Source organism: Apium graveolens, chromosome 2 (genome assembly GCF_009905375.1).
Source record: "Apium graveolens cultivar Ventura chromosome 2, ASM990537v1, whole genome shotgun sequence".
NCBI classification, from domain to species: Eukaryota; Viridiplantae; Streptophyta; class Magnoliopsida; order Apiales; family Apiaceae; genus Apium; species Apium graveolens.
The window spans coordinates 265,863,377-265,883,696 of NC_133648.1; the positions used below are offsets into that span (position 1 = coordinate 265,863,377).

Consider the following 20,320-nt stretch of genomic DNA (forward strand, 5'->3'; position numbering starts at 1 on the left):
GCAGAATGTTATGCAATGGCGGAAAGATGGTTATCGAGCAAACCTCTGTAAACAATGACTAAAAGTTGACTGAGAAAGTGTTTTCGGTTTCATTATTTTTACGTTTTTAGCTAATTACGCGCAACCTTAACGTTGTTAGGTTGGGTGGTTGTCAGTTTCTGTGTCGACTTTTATCTTACGTACAATAGTTACCTTTTAAACTGATATCGTTGAGACCGAGAAAATATCACATAAGAGAGAAATTAAGATTGTTATATAAATATATGTCCTTTATAAATTTTCACTCATAAATTTAAGATTTTGTGAATTTAGGATCACATCATATATCCGCTCACCGGCTTGACGGCTTCCTTATATGATACTCTATGGTGCAGCTCTTTTTTGCTTGATAACACAATCAAATGTAGAATGCTAAGTATCGAATGCGGATTTAGGATATCAAATAAACCGAAACTGGAGCAGTGTTAGAATTTTAATTGGGGCTAATTTGCTAATTAAACGAAAAAATTCAGTTAAGTAGAAATTGTCAAAACTTAAAATTTAATTAGTTTTTGAAAAATAGCCTAGGGTCAGGCATCAGCTATTCTGTCACTGTTTTTAACTGACTAAACAAAGCCACCATTATTAAAAAACTCACACAAGTTATAAATATAATGCAACCAAATGAAGAGTCAAAATGTAAAATTATTAATTTAATGAAGAGTTCATAAAATTCTTCTGGTGGTTGGAGGTAGGAAGAGCCAACGGCCAATAATAGCCTGTGTAGAAAACACAACTATGACTTCAATGAGTTCCCAAAAAGAAGGTACTCTAACAAAGAACACTGACTAGTGTTAAATGCAAAATTTGATAAAACGGATTTTATAATGTGTGACCAAAAACATATAATAAGCACTAACTCCCATGAGTTTGATTCATTTTGATTGGTACTTTAATTATAAATATTGATGGACCTCCTACATTTACAACAACTCCACTAATAAAAATGCACCAAACTCATGAGAATTAGTGCTTATTACATGTCATTGGGCACATATTAGAAAGACCGTTAAAGTATTAAAAAAAAGGAAGCGGTTGCATACAAATTTAAAAAATATATTCCCAAAAATTTATTCCATTATCTTTAATGAAAAAAATTAGATTGCCCCTCCCCCGTCAACTTTAGTGATTATTATAACCGGAAATAAAATACTGCTTCGAGATCAGGATTACATGGCTAATATAATAGCTTGGTGAGCAAAACAAAAATAAATATATTTTAATGTGTAAGAAAATAAGAGTAAATTACACACTCATAGCTGTATTTTATATCGATTTTCACCGTTAAATAAAATATTTTAAGCATAAATTACAGAGTAATGACTGTTATTCACACTTATTTAAAAATAATGGTCAAATTTTTACAAATTGTTGAATTTTTTTTCGTCTTAAAAAGAATTATTTTGTCAAATTGCTATCCGGACTCACACCTTTATTATCATTAGACAAACAACAAACACAACTCAAATAATCATCGAATTTTTCACTTCTTCTAATTTAATAAAGTGCCCGACTTTCATGTTTTTTCAACTTATTCACATAAAAATACGAATAAAAAATTTCGCAAAAATATAAAGAAAAACATTCATGAGAAAACTTATAATTAAAGTGACAGTGATTTGTTAATCGACCCATAGTATTAAGATTAATATAGGAAGGCTTTTTATAACTTTTCCCATAACAATATGTCATTATTTGGAAATTTAAAAGTATAGCTCAATTTTGAAAATAAGTGTAAAATATGAACATTTATACTTTAAATAGCCATTTTTTTGAAAAACCGCAAAAAAATTGGTCACTATTTTGATATTTTAAAATTTTGACCTCTATTTAGAAAATCTATAAAATGCCGCCGGAGTTTACTCATAAAATAATGATGATTATAATATAATAGCTCCGGATATGAAAGAAATTGAAGGCGGCGGATGTGAAAATAGAAGCAGCAGGCAACTCCAAGTTGAATAGCAATAGCAACTCTATAAAAATGGCCAGTGTCTATTATATCAATTTTCTGCTGATTCTTATCGGAGTACTTCTCTTTATGTGCAACCAGGTGGTTGCAGACTCTCATTCAGAAGTCAAATTCCTCCCTGGTTTCACAGGACCTCTTCCTTTTAATCTTCAGACAGGGTAAGTTACTGTGTGTTTTTTTGACTTGCATGATGCTGTTTATGTTGTTATAATAGAGATTGAGGGGGATGGGGTGATAGAATATGATCCTCGTAAGTCCAATTCCTATATTAGGAGATTTTAGGAGAACTGGTAACTTAACGTATTATGTTTGTGTTGATAGGTATGTCGGAGTGGATGAATCAGAGGATGTGCAGTTGTTTTATTATTTTATCGAGTCCGAAAGAAATCCAAAACAGGATCCTCTGATTCTTTGGATGACTGGAGGCCCTGGTTGTTCTTCTTTCTCTGCTCTTGCTAATGAAATAGGTACATGTCTTTATAAATTATTATTATATTTAGGTATTGGAGAAGTCACTAAATGGCTCTCTGCTCTTGATTTGACATTATATAAATAGTTATTCATGTTTAAATATAAAATTTAAGAATAAAGAGTTTAATATGATATTGTTAGGGAGAACACAAACAAGTATATAACCAAACAAATAATGCAAAACACACACTCAATATATGACGCGGAAAAAACCCACGTCTCAACTTGTATTATTAATCAAAACAATTATCAATAATACAATCAATCTCACCAAACAGTATTCACTCAAGCGATACTTAAGTCAAACAATACTCAAGCATACATCAAAACAATAACATAACTATGTATATATAGTCATCACAAACTTAGCCAACAAGACATACCTAATCTGATTACAATAATAATTGTCTACCCATACAATTATTACCCATTCCCATTATAATAATAATTGTCAACACATACAATTATTACCCAACTCAATTATGATAATAATTGTCTACCCATACAATTATTACCCAATTCAAATATGTTTTCTATCACCAAGACCATACTACCTATTGAGTTTAACCCCAACAATCCCCCCCTTCAACCCAATATGATTTCATGCACAACCGAATTAACGGTCACCATCAAGCCATCGACGTTGATCGCCCAATACCTCCCCTCGAACAATAACCCCTCCTTCTAGTATAAAAAGATTTCTCTTATCTTTTCGACCTTTGAGTATCTCTAAATCTCCTTTAGTGACTTTCAACATACTGTTCTTCATCATAACAGTATATCCCAAATCAACTAATTTACCCAACGAAATCAGATTTCGATTTAACTCCGGTATGTATCTTACTTGAGTTAACTTCTGAACACGACCGTTGTGACGTTTCATTGTTACCTCACCAATGCCAGCAACCTTTACCGTTTTACCGTTCGGTAAAGTTACAATCTTTCCCTCACACTTTTTATAGGACGAGAACCACTCCCTCCTATCACATATGTGATGAGAACATCCCGAGTCAAGCACCCATTCTTCTTTTGATCCCTTCTCTTCTTGAACCAAAAGAACATCTTCATCAGCTTCTACAAGCGAAACACTACCCCCTCGATTTTTCTTCAACTCTCTCAAGTCTTCTCTTGCCTTTGGACACATAAATTGTATATGACCCAATTCCTCACAATAAAAACACCTGATATTAGGGTTATGTTTCTTAGCATACTTCTTTTCCGTGTCACGCGAACGTACCACAAATGCACTTCCATCAGATGTGTCACTCGATTCTTGTTTCATCAATCTTTCGGCCTCCAGAAGAACAACAATAGTCTCATCCAAATCTAACTTCGTTTTCCCAACCAATAAAGAAGTCATCACAGTATTATACTTCTTCGGTAGAGACACTAGTAGTAGAACAGCTTTGTCCTCATCCTTTAATTTTTCATCCAAATTATTTAGCTGGTTGATTAAGCCATTAAAACGATTCAGATGATCTCTTAAATCTCCGTCTTCTTCCATCTTGAGCCCAAACAAATCTTTCTTGAGAAACAGCTTGTTGGCCAAAGACTTTGAGTGATAAGTCTTCGTTAACTTCTCCCACAAATTCTTGGGATTATCCTCTTCAAGAACATCATACTTGATTTTCGGTGCAAGGGCCAACCGGATCGTTGATGCCGCACGTAACTTCATGTCTCCCCACTTTCTATCATCAACTTCAGTAGGCTTCTTCCCTCCGAGAGTCGCATATAACCCTCGTTGAATTAACAGATCTTTTACCGTACTTTGCCACAAGGTAAAATTGTTTCTTCCATTAAACAATTCAATTTCAAATCCCCCAACCTTCTCCATCATGAACCTTGGTTCTTGATACCAATTGTTAGGGAGAACACACACAAGTATAGAACCAAACAAACAATGCAAAACACGCACTCAATATATAAGGCGGAAAAAACCCACGTCCCAACTTGTATTATTAATCAAAACAATTATCAATAATACAATCAATCTCACCAAACGGTATTCACTCAAGCGATATTAAGTCAAACAATACTCAAGCATACATCAAAACAATAACATGACTATGTATATATAGCCATCACAAACTTAGCCAACAAGACATACCTAATCTGATTACAATAATAATTGTCTACCCATACAATTATTACTCATTCCCATTATAATAATAATTGTCAACACATACAATTATTACCCAACTCAATTATGATAATAATTGTCTACCCATACAATTATTACCCAATTCAATTATGTTTTCTATCACCAAGACCATACTACCTATTGGGTTTAACCCCAACAGATATTTGCCTATTATAATATGTAAAAAGTAATTTGGATCAAAATTTGGATCACGTTGTTGGAGTTCATCAGTTTGGATCAGAGTATGGATCAGTTGATGATCCAAATTTGAATTTTTGGATCAAAACTGTTGGAGATGGCTTTTGCGCTTATACTATGTTCTGATTATGCATGATTGCAGGTCCAATATACTTTAAGGAAGAGGTATACAATGGGACTTTGCCTACCCTACTTTTAAATCCCAACTCATGGACAAAGGTGTGTCTCATTATGTAATGGTTATAATCTAGTGACATGAACTTGAGGAAAAATATTAAACTTAAGGATTCACAAACTGAAATTCTGATAATGTTTTTAATTCATAGGATTTAGTAATTTAACTTTTCAAAAATCTCTTCAAAACTTAATTATTTGATAGTTTTCAAAGTCATGCTTAATGCACTTGCTATCCGCCAGATCACATGTTTAAATCCTGGAAACAGCCTTTTTCTTATGCAGACATGGAAAAAGCCTAGTCCAGTGACATTCAAATTAGTTAACAAACCTTCTTTTTTCCAAGCTTGCCTTTTACAATGTTGACACTGAATGGCAATGCACATTGTTTGTAGATAGCTAGTATAATATTTTTGGACTTGCCAGTTGGTACTGGTTTCTCTTACGGCAGGACATCCATAGCTTCTAGCTCAAATGACAGCCAAGCGTGTGCTCAAGCTGTCCAGTTTTTAAGGAAGGTAAGGACTCTGTTTAAGGAAGCTTTGAGTCTTTTCGTGTTAAAGATTAATTGGATTATGAACTTTACGTCCAAACTACCATCCCTCAGTGTACTTCATTTACAAAGTATGCTTCCTGATAAAAATAGTTCACAGTGGTTACTTAGTCATCGTGAGTTCCTTTCGAATCCCTTCTATGTTGCTGGAGACTCTTACGCGGGAATATTTGTTCCAATTGTCACTCAATTGATTTCAAACGGTAAGCCTGCATTTTACTTATTTAAAAGGGTCGATGAATTCTGGAATATTTTCTAATTGTTATGTTAATGCAGAAAATGAAGCAGCTATTGAACCGTCTATTAATCTTAAGGTTTGTCGACATTACAATAGATTATTATATTTCAATCTGTTTAGAGACCTGATGAGATTAACTCTGGCTAATAACTGCAAATTTGTAACTTAGAACTTGCAATTAGAGCTGATAATCATCTCCTTTTTTACGTTCCATTATTTTAGTAGTTTTTGTAGATATAGAAGTTCTCTAATGGATAGAAAATTTATAAATGCTGAAAATTATGCCTTAAAATTGTAGTTTTAATTGGAATCCATCCACAAATTTCCTAACGTGTAGTTCGGGCGTGCAATTTCAGGGTTACCTAGCTGGAAATCCTGTAACATCTATTGCTGACGCAAACTTTTCAATCATTTTTTCACATGGAATGGGAATTATATCAGATGAACTGTACGAGGTAAGTTCTACTTTACATGATCTCCAAGTTCTTGGATAACTAACAATGTCAAGAGCCTGATAAAATTTTTAATGATTGCTTTATTAGTCACTGAAGAGAAGTTGTGGGCTCGATCAGCAGAAATCAGATTCTGATAGTGCTGAATGTTCACAAAGTCTAGAGGCTTACGAGCAGGTTGCATTGCAAGTTCGGTAAATGTTTCCTTGCTTGATTTTGTTTACTTGGTTTAAATTCAATATACATGTATCTTCACAGTGCACCAGTGGACTTAATCAGTACCATATTTTGGAGAAAAATTGTGACCGAGATACACCTGAGCTGCGCCGATCACTGTCTGATGAAAAAAGAGCTGCTAGATCTGGGGAGACATCACTTTCTGCTTTGGACTGTCCTGTATGTCCTCCTTAACTTTCCGCTAACTTATTTCCAAATTTAATGTGTAAAAAATGACTATCAACCGAGTTAGATTCAAATACAAGGAACAATCAATGGCCAGTCACATGCCATACACTAATACACACACTTCTGATACGCAAACCATTAGTGAACGTGGAGGTACTATAAAGCTGTAAATTCATTTGATTTGCCCTTATAAATAGCACCTGGGAAAGAAAATATAAGTCATGTTAGTAGGGTAAAGCAAACCAGTAAGTGGTGAACAAAATATTTTGAAAGATGCAGCTGCATTTCATGTCTTTTTAAATAATCTTAGGTTCTTCTCTTCGTTCTGCAGCATGCTTATATCAACTAGTTGAAGACTGAGACTATTGCCATTAAAATGTACCAAGTAAACAACCTATAGGATGAGGCGAAAAAATTATATCTACTACATTGTAGTATATATTTTAATATAGTGGATCAATGTAAGAATTTTCTGATAACTGATGAAAATTTACTTACTTCCATCTGCTTTCTACTAGAAAGTAAAATTAAAATTCTGTACAAACAAATAAACAATGATATTGCAGGTTGCTGCACGTTGGCTTTTTGGTTACTGGCTTAACGATGAGAGTGTTCAAGAAGCGCTGCATATTAGAAAGGTATACTTACTGTAGTATATTTTCATTGAAAGAAAATAAGTCACAAGTGTGAACAACTTTCTTACAGGGGACCATTGGGACGTGGGTAAGATGCAACAGGGTCAGCGACCATTTGGCTTATGATATGCTAATTACGGACGTAAAACCATATCATGCAAATCTCAGCACAAAGGGTTATAGGTCTCTCATTTACAGGTAACTTCACACGATATGTAGTAAAAAATAGACGAAAAATTTGAAGTTAATCTCTTCACTAAAAGCAACAGATATATTAAACACCCATGCTATTGCACTCTCACTCAATCCTTTATAGCACATCCCTTGATGATTTTTTGGTGATCATAGTGGTGACCATGATTTCAAAGTGCCATTTCAATCCACCCAAGCTTGGATAAGAAATCTAAACTACTCTATTATCGATGAATGGCGACCATGGATTATTGATGATCAATATGCTGGGTGAGTTTTACTTGTATATCCTATGTATGAGTACTGAGGACACCTCAAAAAATAAAATAAAAAATATTCTTTATCTACCTTTAACACTTTGTGGATTCGCAGTTACACAAGGACTTACTCCAACAATATGACATTTGCTACTGTGAAGGCAAAAGACTTCTCTGCACTAGTCCACATAATCAAAACTTCAGCTTCCTTTCAGATAAGAATTAATTTCGCTTATTGTTTTTGGTTATTATATCGTATACACTTTTCTTGTTTTCAGGGAGGAGGTCACACAGCTCCAGAATACAGACCTGCAGAATGTTATGTTATGTTCGAAAGATGGATATCGGGCAAGCCTCTCTAAACACTATTGGGCACACAGGGCGCTTACAATTTATTATGAAAACTGTTCCGATAACTCAGATATGCGATAACTCAGATATGCTGATAAGAAACATCTCCATGTTCATTGTATCACATTTGTATTTCAATAAATTTATACTAAACTTGAAATACTCTATATACTTGCCAGAGTTGTTTGTTGAAACAGCGCGAGACTATTTTTTAATGCATTTAGCGAGATTGTTCAATAATAAGCCCATTTGCAAGGATTAGAAAAAATATTTATAGGTTATTTATTTATAGAACATTTATTTATCGAGATTTAACTGTATATTATAAACACTAACAATTTCATAATAAGGTTCCATAAAAATTTTAACTCAAAAAATTCAGTTCATCATTGATATATCAAAATAGTTTCAAATTGTAGTTTATCATCAACATATCAAATAGTTATTGAAAGAAGATATACTTCCGGCCTGTGCTCTCATGCTTACACACTGCTGATATCATAAGATTCTTCCAAGTCACCAGTTAGTTAGGATTCTGTCTAATATCACCAATGTACAAATTAGTGAGTTAGCTACTCATTCTGTCTAAATCTCTCTCGATTTTTACAATATCTTTCTCTCTGTAAAAACAATATGTGAGTTGATAATGAAAACATGCAGATCTATATCTTCTTTTGTATAATTGATTCAAGTTTTCATTTTCGCAATGCTCATAGTTTTATCATGCTATCAGAACTTCAAGGATTGCATGATTCTGATCTGTTGAATCAACGAAGTTCATAACAGGTTTCTTCGTTCTATTATCGTCGTTTTCTTTGTTCCGATCTGTCCTTATTTGATCCGTTATACTATTCGATATGTATCTTGTTGTTTCTTGATCTTCGTACCAATTTTTGATCAAATAACTCAAAATCTGTTGATATTCTTCATTTTACGTGTTATCATTTCTTGATTGCTCGATCTGTAATCTCTTTGCTGATATTTGTTCTCTTGATCTCCTTGTTTGTTCACTCAAAACAACAAAACAATATCTCATTTGTTAAAATCATTGTGTTAATTGACTTTTCTTTTTCATCAATCGAGTCAATTTGTTCAATTACTCGTCGTCTCTTCATTCGTGATCAATTTGTATCAACATTATGGTAGATTCGGCAGGAACAAGTTCATGTAATGCTTGGACTACAAATCATCCACTTGTGAGTCATGATATGTCTAGTGTATTTTATATTCATCCTTCGGATGTGAATACTACATAGTTAGTTTCTGTCAAGTTCAATGGAACTGGTTATAGTAATTGGAAACGATCAATTATGTTCAGTCTCTCTGCTAAAAATAAGCTAGATTTTGTTGATGGAACGGTGAATAAACCAGCTGTTACTCGTGATGATTTCAAACTGTGGGAGAGGTGTAATGATTTGGTGTGTTCATGGTTGTTATGCAATCTGGATGATTCAATCTCTAGGAGTGTTATGTTTTTCAAGACAGCTAGAGAGATTTGGTTAGACTTAGAGGAAAGGTTTGGTTATCCCTCCATGACACAAATTTTCTCATTAGAACAACAGTTGGCAGAACTGGAACAAGGATCTAAGACTGTATGTGATTTCTTTACTAAGATAAAATCAATTTGGGATGCAATGAGTGATATCAGTCCACTTCCTTGCTGCACCTGCAGAAAGTGTACTTGTAATGTTACACAAAAAGTGTTGCAGATGGAACAGGATCGAAAACTATTGCAGTTCATGATGAAACTAAGTGACATGTTTGCCACTGTAAGGGGCAATATTATGATGCACCAATCTATGCCTAGTATTTTCAATGTATTCAGAATTTTTTCTCAGGAAGAAAGGCATCAGTCCTTATCTCAAGTCACTCAACAGACTGAAGCATTGGCGTTTATGGATGATAATAAGAGAGGTTTCAAGAAATATAATGTGAACCATAAAGGATCACAGATTGTTGGTGGTACTGCAGGCTTTAAGAAGAACACCTATTTCTGCACACACTACAATGTTGCAGGGCATAGTGTAGAAAGATGTTTCAAACTCCATGGTTATCCACCAAATTTTAAGTTCAAAGATAGAAAAGTGGTTTCCAATGTCTCAGTAAATTCATCTGGTGTTTCAAATGATAATGTTGTTAATTCTGGCAATTTTGTAGCTCAGTATCATCATAGGGATGACCATAGACTCCGGCCCGACCGATCCCGCCCCGATCCCCGCACCGAAAGTGACGGGGATTCGGGGACTTTTGCGGGTACGGGCCGAGGAACGGGGATAATTTCAGAAAAAAACCGGGGAACGGGCCGGGGACGGTTTTTTATGACTACCCGATCCCCAGCCCGATTTTTCCCCGCTCTACAATATATTTATATATACCTATTTATCTTCAAAAAATATGTAAGTGTTAGGGACAATTTACATTTTCTATGGTGTTAGAGATGTTTTAGATGCTATCTTTTTCGAAGTATGAGATGAGAGTGAATTACTACAAATGTACTTTGATTTTACATAATATTCCATGTATTAAAAGAAAAAATTATTAGAATTTGCTGTATAATATTTAATTTTTGCTATTTTTTCTACATCTCGCATAAAAAATTATTTAGTAAAATTTTTAATTTAAATAAAATATCCTCGATTATCCGCGAAGATCCCCGTTCCCCGTTTGGGGCGGGGACGGAGAATGATATATAGTCCCCGACCGGGAATGGGCCGGGGATGGGGATCAGGTTTGAAGTCACGGGTCGGGGGCGGGGATAGCACTACCCGGCCCCGTATTGACCCGACGCCCATTCCTAAATCATCAACTAATGGATCTTCTTAATAAGCAAAATACCAGTGCTGCTGTTTCTTTTCAAACTTCTTCTTCTGATCATTCAGAATATGCACTTCTGGATGGTAAGATGTGTATGTTAGCTGGTACTTCCAATCTTGGATGGTTAGTTGATAGTGGAGCAACTGATCATTTTTGTTCCAATTTGAGCTTATTTCTCACATATAAACCTGTTACTAGCTCAAATGAGTATATAATCATTCCTGATGGAACTCATGTTCCAGTTTTACACATTGGGACTGTCAAGCTTTTTGATGACTTGATTCTACAAGATGTGCTACATATACCTAGTTTTCAATACAATTTGATTCCTGTAATAAAATTATGCAGAGATATGAATTGTATTGTAACTTTTAATGGCACTAATTGTCTAATACAGACCTTTTGCAGAGAAAGAATCCAATTCTTCTTGGTAGGATGCAAGGTGGTTTGTACAATACTGTTGGGATATATGTTGATTGTTTTTCCAGAAAAGGTTTTGCTAGTATCAAGGATGATCGTTCAATTTGGCATCTCAGGCTAGGACATATTCCATTCAACAAGCTGATGACTATTCCTTCTTTGTCAACACTCAAGAATATTTCCATCAATCTTATTTGTCAGATTTGTCCACAAGCAAAGCAAACCCTAGCATCAATGTCAATATGGCATAGCTATGCGCCACATTTTCAAGTGACCATGATGATGGCACTCCTGTTACCATGGTCACTCCTATTACTGGAGGTGATTCTACCTAGTCAGAAGCGTTCTAGCAGCATTCTCGTTCTACTTTATTTTTCTCAGTACTACTATATTTAGATTTTAAACTGTAACCTTAACTTGTTTAAACTTCCGCTTTTGTTTTATGGTTGGTAGACAATTAGTGGTATAAGGATGGTAGTATGGTGATGGTGAAGGTAGTGGTAGTATGGGGTAACTGATGTTATGGTTGGTGGATTGATGTTTATGGTTTGTGGATTGTGTTGGTTTTAAGACAATGGTCTTATTTATGGGCATGCTAATTTACAAACAGTTCCTAGCATTTTTTTTTTGTAAAAGCGTTGCAATAGATCTTTATATTGTTGCTAATAATCAGTGTAAAATATTGCAAAAAACACTAAAAAATGTTGCAAAAAATACTAAAAAGCGTTGCAAAAAGCTTGCATCAATACCCCCACATGTGAGCCCCACAAGTGGCCCCACGGGTGGGGCCCCACCACATGTGGGGCCCACAAATATTGTACTGATAGCCCAAACCCTATTGTAACACTTTTCAAGTTCTATTGCAACCTCATTGGCGTTGCAATAGCACGTTTCTATAACGGATAACCAAGGGTTGCAATAGGGTGTCCCCGGGGTTGCAAAAAACTTTATTGCAACGCCTAAAATTGCAACCCCGAAAAAAAGTCGCAACAGCCTTTTTTTGGCCTTTATCAACGCTTTTTTGGCCTTTAGTAACGGTTTATTGGGGTTGCAGAATCTAATCTATGGCGTAGTGTGTTTTGTGTCTACTATTGCTGATCATAGAAGTAAATTTGATCTCAGGGCTAAATCCTATGTGTTTATGGGATATTCATCTTCACAAAAAGGATACAAGGTATTATATTTATCTTCTAGTTGTTTACTGGTCTCTCGAGATGTTACATTTCATGAAACTCACTTCCCATATCATTCACATGTTAGTCCTACTTTGTTTCCTTCAGAAATGTACTTACCATCTGTTAGTTCTTCTTATTTTACTGAAGTGCCTTCTGCTATGATCTCTGATATTGACACGTCTTTGAACTTAGATTCTTCACCACTGTCTTTATGTGATCTTAGTACAACATGGTCTCAGTCTGATTCCCTTCTACATTCTCAGTCTGGTCATATTGATCAGACAAATGTATCTATATCAGCTCCAGAACCCCGTAGGTCTGTTAGACTTCATAAAACTCATTATTTGTCTGATTACAAATGCAATGTTGTCACTCCTTCATCACATTAGTGCACTTTGGTGGTTTAACCTATTTTAGATGCACATTGTGACATTTCTGAACCAAAATCTTATTTAGAGGCTTCTAAACATCCATTGTGGAAGACTGCTATGGATGCTGAATTGTTAGCTTTACATTCTAATTAAACGTGGGAACTTGTACCATTCTCAGCTAACAAAAAGCCTATTGGATCTAAACGGATGTTCAAGGTGAAATTAAAATCTGATGGTAGCTTAGACAGATGTAAAGCACGCTTAGTAGCCAAAGGGTATAATCAGAGGTATGTTGTCGATTAGCAGGAGAATTTTTCTCCAGTTATTAAGATGGGCACAGTTCGTATTTTATTGACACTTGCTACTAGCAGACAATGACAATTGCATCAGCTTGATGTAAATAACGCCTTTTTACATGATACTCTAAAAGAGGAGGTGTATATGACGGCTCCTGAAGGTCTTGTTAACCCGTATAATTTTGTTTGTTCGCTCAAGAAATCCATTTATGGATTAAAACAGGCGTCCCGAGAATGGCATTCCAAATTAGTAGAGGAATTATTGTGCCAAGGCTTTGTGTAGTCTAAAAACGATTATAGCGTGTTCCTTAAACATCACAACAATCTAGTATATATAGTTGCAGTGTATGTTGATGATGTGATTCTCACTGGAGATTATACTGATGCTATCTGCAATATAAAGAAACATTTGGATTCTATGTTCGGTATAAAGGATCCGGGATTGTTGCATTATTTTTTGGGGATCGAGGTGGCCTATACTGCAACTGGGATTGTTATTCTCAGCAAAAATTTGCTAAAGAATTGTTGACTGAAGCTCATTTGGATGCTTCTCTACATGCTACTTGTACTTCATTGCCAGTTCATTTGAAACTTTCAAATAGTGATGGTGATTTAATATCTAATCCTGATGAATACAGATCTCTTGTTGGTAAGATGAACTATCTTACTAACACACGTCCAAACCTCTCTTACACAGTTCAAACATTAAGCCAGATCATGCATGCTTCTAGAACGAGTCATTTTAATGCTTTACAACAGACTTTGCATTATCTCAATGTTACCATTAAGCAAGGGATTCTATTGCGTGCTTCTGATCAGTTAAAGTTACAGTCTTTCTCCGACGCAAATTGGGCATCTTGCATTGACACAAGACGTTCTGTTACAGGCTATGTTCTTCTGTTTGGTCAGTCACCAGTCATGTGGAAATCAAAAAAAACAAGGGACAGTTTCTCGTTCATCTGCAGAAGTCGAATATCGTGCCATGGCTTCTACAGCAACTGAAGTAACTTGGGCGATTCGTTTACTACTTGAGTTAGGAGTTACTGATCTTAAACGTGTTCAATTGAATTGTGATAATCAGTCGGTTATCCACATTATAAAGAATTCGGTGTTTCACGAACGTACTAAGCACATTGAATTAGACTACCATTTTATAAGGGACAAAGTTATGGAAGGGTTGATTCAATTGACTTATCTCTCAACTAAGTCTCAACTTGCTGATCTTTTTACTAAGGTGTCTCCTTCTCCACAATTCACTACTCTGTTATCCAAGTTGGGTGTGTCAATACCACCTCTAATTTGAAGGCGCCTATTGAAAGAAGATATACTTCCGGCCTGTGCTCTCATGCTTACACACTGCCACTGCTGATGTCATAAGATTCTTCCAAGTCGCCAGTTAGTTAGGATTCTGTTACATTTCTAGATTCAATATATAGGCTAATATCACCAATGTACAGAGTAGTGGGTTAGCTCCTCATTCTCTTTAAATCTCTCTCAATCTTTACAATATCTTTCTCTCTCTAAAAATAATATGTGAGTTGATAATGAAAACATACAGATGTTTATCTTCTTTTGTATAATTGATTCAAGCTTTCATTTCCGCAATGCTCATAGTTTTATCAATAGTTTCAAGATAACAATCACATGTTTTTAAGAAAAGATAAAAAACAATAAGTGAAAATAAAGGCAACTAAAAGTCTACAATTGTTGAAGAAAATAAAGATAAGTGAAAGTCGACAATGATTTAATTCTTTTTAGTCGATAGTTTTTCTTCTCATTCTTTGTGAGGCTACTTTATTTTTTATTTCTCTTGCTTCAACCTCCCTCTCCAATATATTTATTTCCTAATAATATCTCTAACAAAAGTAATTTTAATGATTTAAAGCAAAATAATATCTTCCTTTGAAATATAAAATAATTTAAATTATTAAAACTTGATTTAATAATATTATTTTTAAGGACCTGCAAAAATATTATTGGAGTTGCTCGTGTCCCTTTGTTCTGCAAGTGGATGGTATATTATGGATGGTATCTCGAAACAGGTCAACTCCCCTTGTTTGGTGTCGGGGACGGAGGAGGTTAAACTCTTTTGCTCCCAAATTTTAAAATAGAAAAAAAACAAGTTTAGGATAAATAAAGTAATTTTACTTTTTTATATTTATTTTGTACTACTGAGTTTTAAAAAAGAACAAAAATAAGTAATAATAAATATAAATTTGACATATTTTTATTTTAAATTTTTTACTTCAAATATAAGATAAAAGTAATTTAACTTTTTATCACTTACTTATTTCGAGCAATACCTAATAGTATTGTCACAATTATGACAATAAATATATGTGCCGCAGCTAACACATGCTATTAGCAAATTGTATTATTGAAGTTAAGCGATAACAAAGTACAACAGCCACAAATTAAGTTATATGATTTGATGGCAAATGAAAAGTAAACCAAACAGTTTACGTGTTCGACTTTAACTTTAATAAAAGCTCCCACAAGGGAAGTAGCAAAAGAGGCAAATCTAAGGAATAAAAAACAACAAATATAACATAAAATCCTAACAAATGACCTCAAGTATTGATGACTAATGGAAAGTAAGCCAACCAATTTTGGGTCAGGCAGCAGGGAGGCTAATTAATGAAACATGTGCATCTACAACCTCAATAAAACAGCAGCAGCATCCAGAACAGAACTAAAAAGCAATAGAAAATTACTAGAAATGAAAAATACTGTTTATACATCCCATTTTATGCTTATTTTAATTGGATTCCTACTATATATGTGCTCTCAGGACCAGGTAGTTGCTGCAGACACTCATTCACCTGTGATCAAGTTCCTCCCTGGTTTTCAAGGACCTCTCCCTTTTCATCTTCAAACCGGGTCTGCTACTACTGCTGTCTCTGTGTGAAGAAGTGCTTTTGAGTGTTGCATTCTTATTTGCATGATTTTTTTTTAATAACTAAGATGATGTTTGTATTGACAGGTACGTGGGGGTTGATGAATCAGAGGATGTGCAGTTGTTTTATTATTTTGTCGAGTCGGAGAGAAATTCAAAACAGGATCCTCTTATTCTTTGGATGACCGGAGGCCCTGGTTGTTCTTCCTTCACTGCTCTTGCTAATGGAATAGGTATGTGTGTTTGGGTTATTATATTTAAGTAAGTATTACAGAACTTACTAATAAATGAGTTGAGTGAGAAGATATCCATTTTGTTAGAATAACATAAGATACTGGAAACGGTCATTCTCTAATAACACCTTTGAGGTTTTAGAGTAACTGGTTCCTATATTTAAACCAAACTATGACCGATATGCATTTAGAACACATGACATAAAAATAATGTTATCCTTAAATAGGAGACTCAAATTCCTAGCGCGCCCAACGCTCTTGTTAGGTTAGATCAATGTAGTTAATAATGCTTTGTGCTTAATCTTATGTTCTGATTATGCATAATTGCAGGTCCATTATATTTGAAGGAAAATATGTATGATGGGGCTTTGCCTACCCTGGTTTCAAATCCCAACTCATGGACAAAGGTGTGTCTCTTTATGTAACCCTCGTCCCCCTCATTTCTTTACATTTTTTCACTGCAGCATATATAAATTGCACGATTGTGAAATCTTAAAATAAGTAATTTATGATAAGTAACTTATGACTTAAAATGCATAAATAACTTATAAGTGATAAGTAGATAAAAATTTATAAGTTATATAAGTGTTTGGATAAATTACTTATAAGTCAGAATTTTTTTTACTTGAATGAACTAAAATAAATAATTTTTAAATAAAAGTTTATTAATTCGTGAATTTTAAATTTAAATAACATTTACAAACATATATTTTAATATAAAAATTAATTAAAAAAATGAAAAATCAAAATAAGTTGAAAAAAAGTACGTCGTTACTAACATTCAACTTATGAGCTTATAAATTGTGAATTCAACTTATAAATTGGGTCGACAAACACTACTTACGGGCTTATAAGTTAATAAGTTACTTATTTCGGGCGGCCAAACAGGCCCAAAGTATAGCATAAATTATTTTAATTTTTAATGGTATGAGACTGACTATGCACATTGTTTGCAGATAGCTAGTATGATATTTCTGGACTTGCCGGTCGGTACTGGTTTCTCTTACGGCAGGACATTCGAAGCTTCTAGCTCTAATGACAGGCGCGCTTGTGCTCACGCTGTCCAGTTCTTAAGGAAGGTAAGGATTCTATTCGTGGAAAGCTCGAGTCTTCTCTTGTTATAGATTAGATGAGTCATAAACTTAATGTATACCTACCATCCCTCCATGTACTTCATTTGTAAAGTATGCTTCCTGATAGAAATAGTTCACAGTGGTTACTCAGTCATCCTGAATTCGTTTCAAATCCCTTCTATGTTGGTGGAGACTCTTACGCGGGAATATTTGTTCCAATTGTCACTCAAATGATCTCAAATGGTAAGCCTGCATTATACTTATCTAAAAGGGTTTTTATGCATTCAGGAATATCTCCTAATAAATTATTTAACTGTTATGTTCATGCAGAAAATGAAGCAGCTATTGAACCGTCTATTAATCTTAAGGTTTGTCGATATTAAAATATATTATGATATATTAATCTGTTTATAGAACTGATGACACAAATTTGGTTAATAACTGAAAATTTCTGGCTTTGAACTTGCTAGTAGGTTTTCGTAAATATAGAAGTCCTCTAATGGATGTGAATAAAATTGAGCCTAAAAATTGTAGTTTTAACGGTAACCCATCCACAAAGTTCCCAATGTATACTTCGGGTTTGCAATTTCAGGGTTACCTAGCTGGAAATCCAATAACATCTTTTGTGGACTCAAACTTTTCAATCCTATTTTCACATGGAATGGGAATTGTATCAGATGAACTATACGAGGTCAGTTCTATATTACATGATCTCCAAATTCTTGGATAACTAACAATGTCAAGAGCCTTTTAACATTTTTACTGATTTCTTTATCAGTCACTGAGGAGAAGTTGTGGGCTCTATGATCAGAAATCAGATTCAGACAGTGCTGAATGTTCAAAAAGTCTAGAGGCTTACGAGCAGGTTGCTACTCATGCAAGTTCTGTAAATATTTCCTTCCTTGATTTTTGTTTTACTTGGTTAAAATTAAATAAGCATATATATTCTCAGTGCACCAGTGGACTTAATCAGTTCCATATTTTGGAGAAAACGTGTTACCTCTCTACACCTCAGCTGCGCCGTTCACTGTCTGATGAAAAAAGAGCTGCTAAAGATAGATATGGAGAATCAGCAATTTCTGCGTTGGAATGTCATGTATGTACTCCTTGATTTGTATTTTCCCTTAACTATTTTCAGATTTAATCTTTAAAGAATGCCTGCTCAACTGAGTTAGATTCAAGTACAAGGAATGCTTATGATTCAGAAACAATAAGTATGGATGTGAAACGGTGTTATAAAAGCTGTAAGTTCATCTTATTTGCTGCACCCGGGAAGAAAGTCATGGGTAATAGGGTAAAAGTAAACCAGTAAAGTGGTGAACAAATATTTTGAAAGCTGCAGCTGCATTTCATGTCTTATTGTATAATCTTAGGTTCGTATCTTCGTTCTGCAGCAAGCTTTTATCAACTATTTGAAGATGAAGACTATTGCCACTGAAATCTTACAATCACGGGGATGAGGCAAAAGAATTATATCTATGCATATTGTAGCACATTTAAGATTATTCTCTCAACCGATGAAAATTCACTTACTTCCATCTGCCATCTAGCAGAAAATGAAAACATTAAAGTTTTGCATAAGCAATGATATTGCAGGTTGATTCACTGTGGCTGTTGGGTTACTGGTTCAACAATGAGAGTGTTCAAGAAGCGCTCTGTATTAGAAAGGTACTTACTACTTACCATAGTATATATATTTTCACGGAAAGAAAATTAGTTTAAACAGGAACTTTCATACAGGGAACCATAGGCACGTGGGTAAGATGCAACAGGGACAATTTGGCATATGAAATTCTAAATTTGGACGTTAAACCGTATCATGCAAATCTCAGCACAAAGGGTTATAAATCTCTCATATACAGGTAACTTCACACGATATATTATAAAATGGACCAAAAATTAAAAAGTGAACCTCTTCACTGAAAGCAACTGATTAATCAAACACCTACTCATCCCTCACTCTCACTCAAATCCTTTCTAGCACATCCCTTGATGATTTTTTGGTGATCACAGTGGTGACCATGATTTCACGGTGCCATTTCAATCCACCCAAGCTTGGATAAGAAATCTAAACTACTCTATCACTGATGACTGGCGGCCATGGATTGTTGATGGCCAGTATGCTGGGTGAGTTTTACTTGTTTATACTATGTATGAGTAATGCGCAGACCTCATAATCAAAAATAAGAAATATTCGTTACCGATCTTTGATTCTTTGTGGCTTTGCAGATACACAAGGACTTATTCCAACAAAATGACATTTGCTACTGTGAAGGCAAAAGACTTCTCTGCATTAGTCCATCCAATTTAATACTTCAGATTCTTCTCAGTTGAGAATTTATTTCTCTTATTGTTTTTTGTCATTATATCGTATATACTTTTCTTATTTGCAGGGAGCAGGTCACACAGCTCCAGAACAGAAGCCTGCAGAATGTTATATTATGTTCAAAAGATGGATATCGGACAAGCCTCTATAAGCACTCTTTAGTACTAGCCATTCAGGGTGCGTATAATTTATTTTGAACAAAAGTTTATTTAAATAACTCAGATATAACTCAGATATATCAATAAGAAACATCTCCATGTTCATCGTATCTCATCGTATTTATATACTGAATATGTGTAATGATTTAATTTACAAGATGTGCTTGCTCCTGCTCGAAGTAGTAGTTTGGAGGCTTGGACAAGTAGTCTAATACTTGCAAGAGTTGTTTGTTGTTTGTGATTCATAAGGATTCATGAGCAACATGACAATAATGAACTGATGGTAATGCGATAAATCTAAAACTGAGGGGTGTTGGCCCCTTATGGCACAACACAACTCTGAAAAATAATGTCGCAAATAGCACAACCAGTAGAAATGACTCTTTTTGTCACCAAGAAACTCTATTTGAACCCATGAATCTGCAGAAATGCTATGGCATCTTTCGTCTGCTCTTTCGACAACGTAGAAAAGGTGAAAACT

At 34.6% G+C, this 20,320-nt stretch overlaps 1 protein-coding gene across 1 annotated transcript; it reads left to right on the forward strand.

The window, feature by feature from the left end:
- The first annotated feature begins 1,910 nt into the window (after nt 1-1,910).
- LOC141708437 (uncharacterized) lies at nt 1,911-19,949 on the forward strand. Its single transcript, XM_074512083.1, has 30 exons — nt 1,911-2,169; nt 2,333-2,478; nt 4,963-5,039; nt 5,390-5,512; nt 5,648-5,750; nt 5,824-5,861; nt 6,142-6,240; nt 6,328-6,414; nt 6,496-6,633; nt 7,209-7,280; nt 7,348-7,475; nt 7,626-7,739; nt 7,842-7,887; nt 8,005-8,087; nt 14,664-14,690; nt 15,229-15,244; nt 15,987-16,033; nt 16,137-16,282; nt 16,613-16,689; nt 17,239-17,361; nt 17,496-17,598; nt 17,686-17,723; nt 17,948-18,046; nt 18,134-18,220; nt 18,308-18,451; nt 18,952-19,023; nt 19,096-19,217; nt 19,369-19,482; nt 19,585-19,630; nt 19,749-19,949. The coding sequence occupies exons 1-30, from the start codon at nt 2,024-2,026 to the stop codon at nt 19,830-19,832; spliced, it is 2,745 nt and encodes a 914-aa protein (XP_074368184.1). The 5' UTR covers nt 1,911-2,023; the 3' UTR covers nt 19,833-19,949.
- Nucleotides 19,950-20,320: the final 371 nt, after the last annotated feature.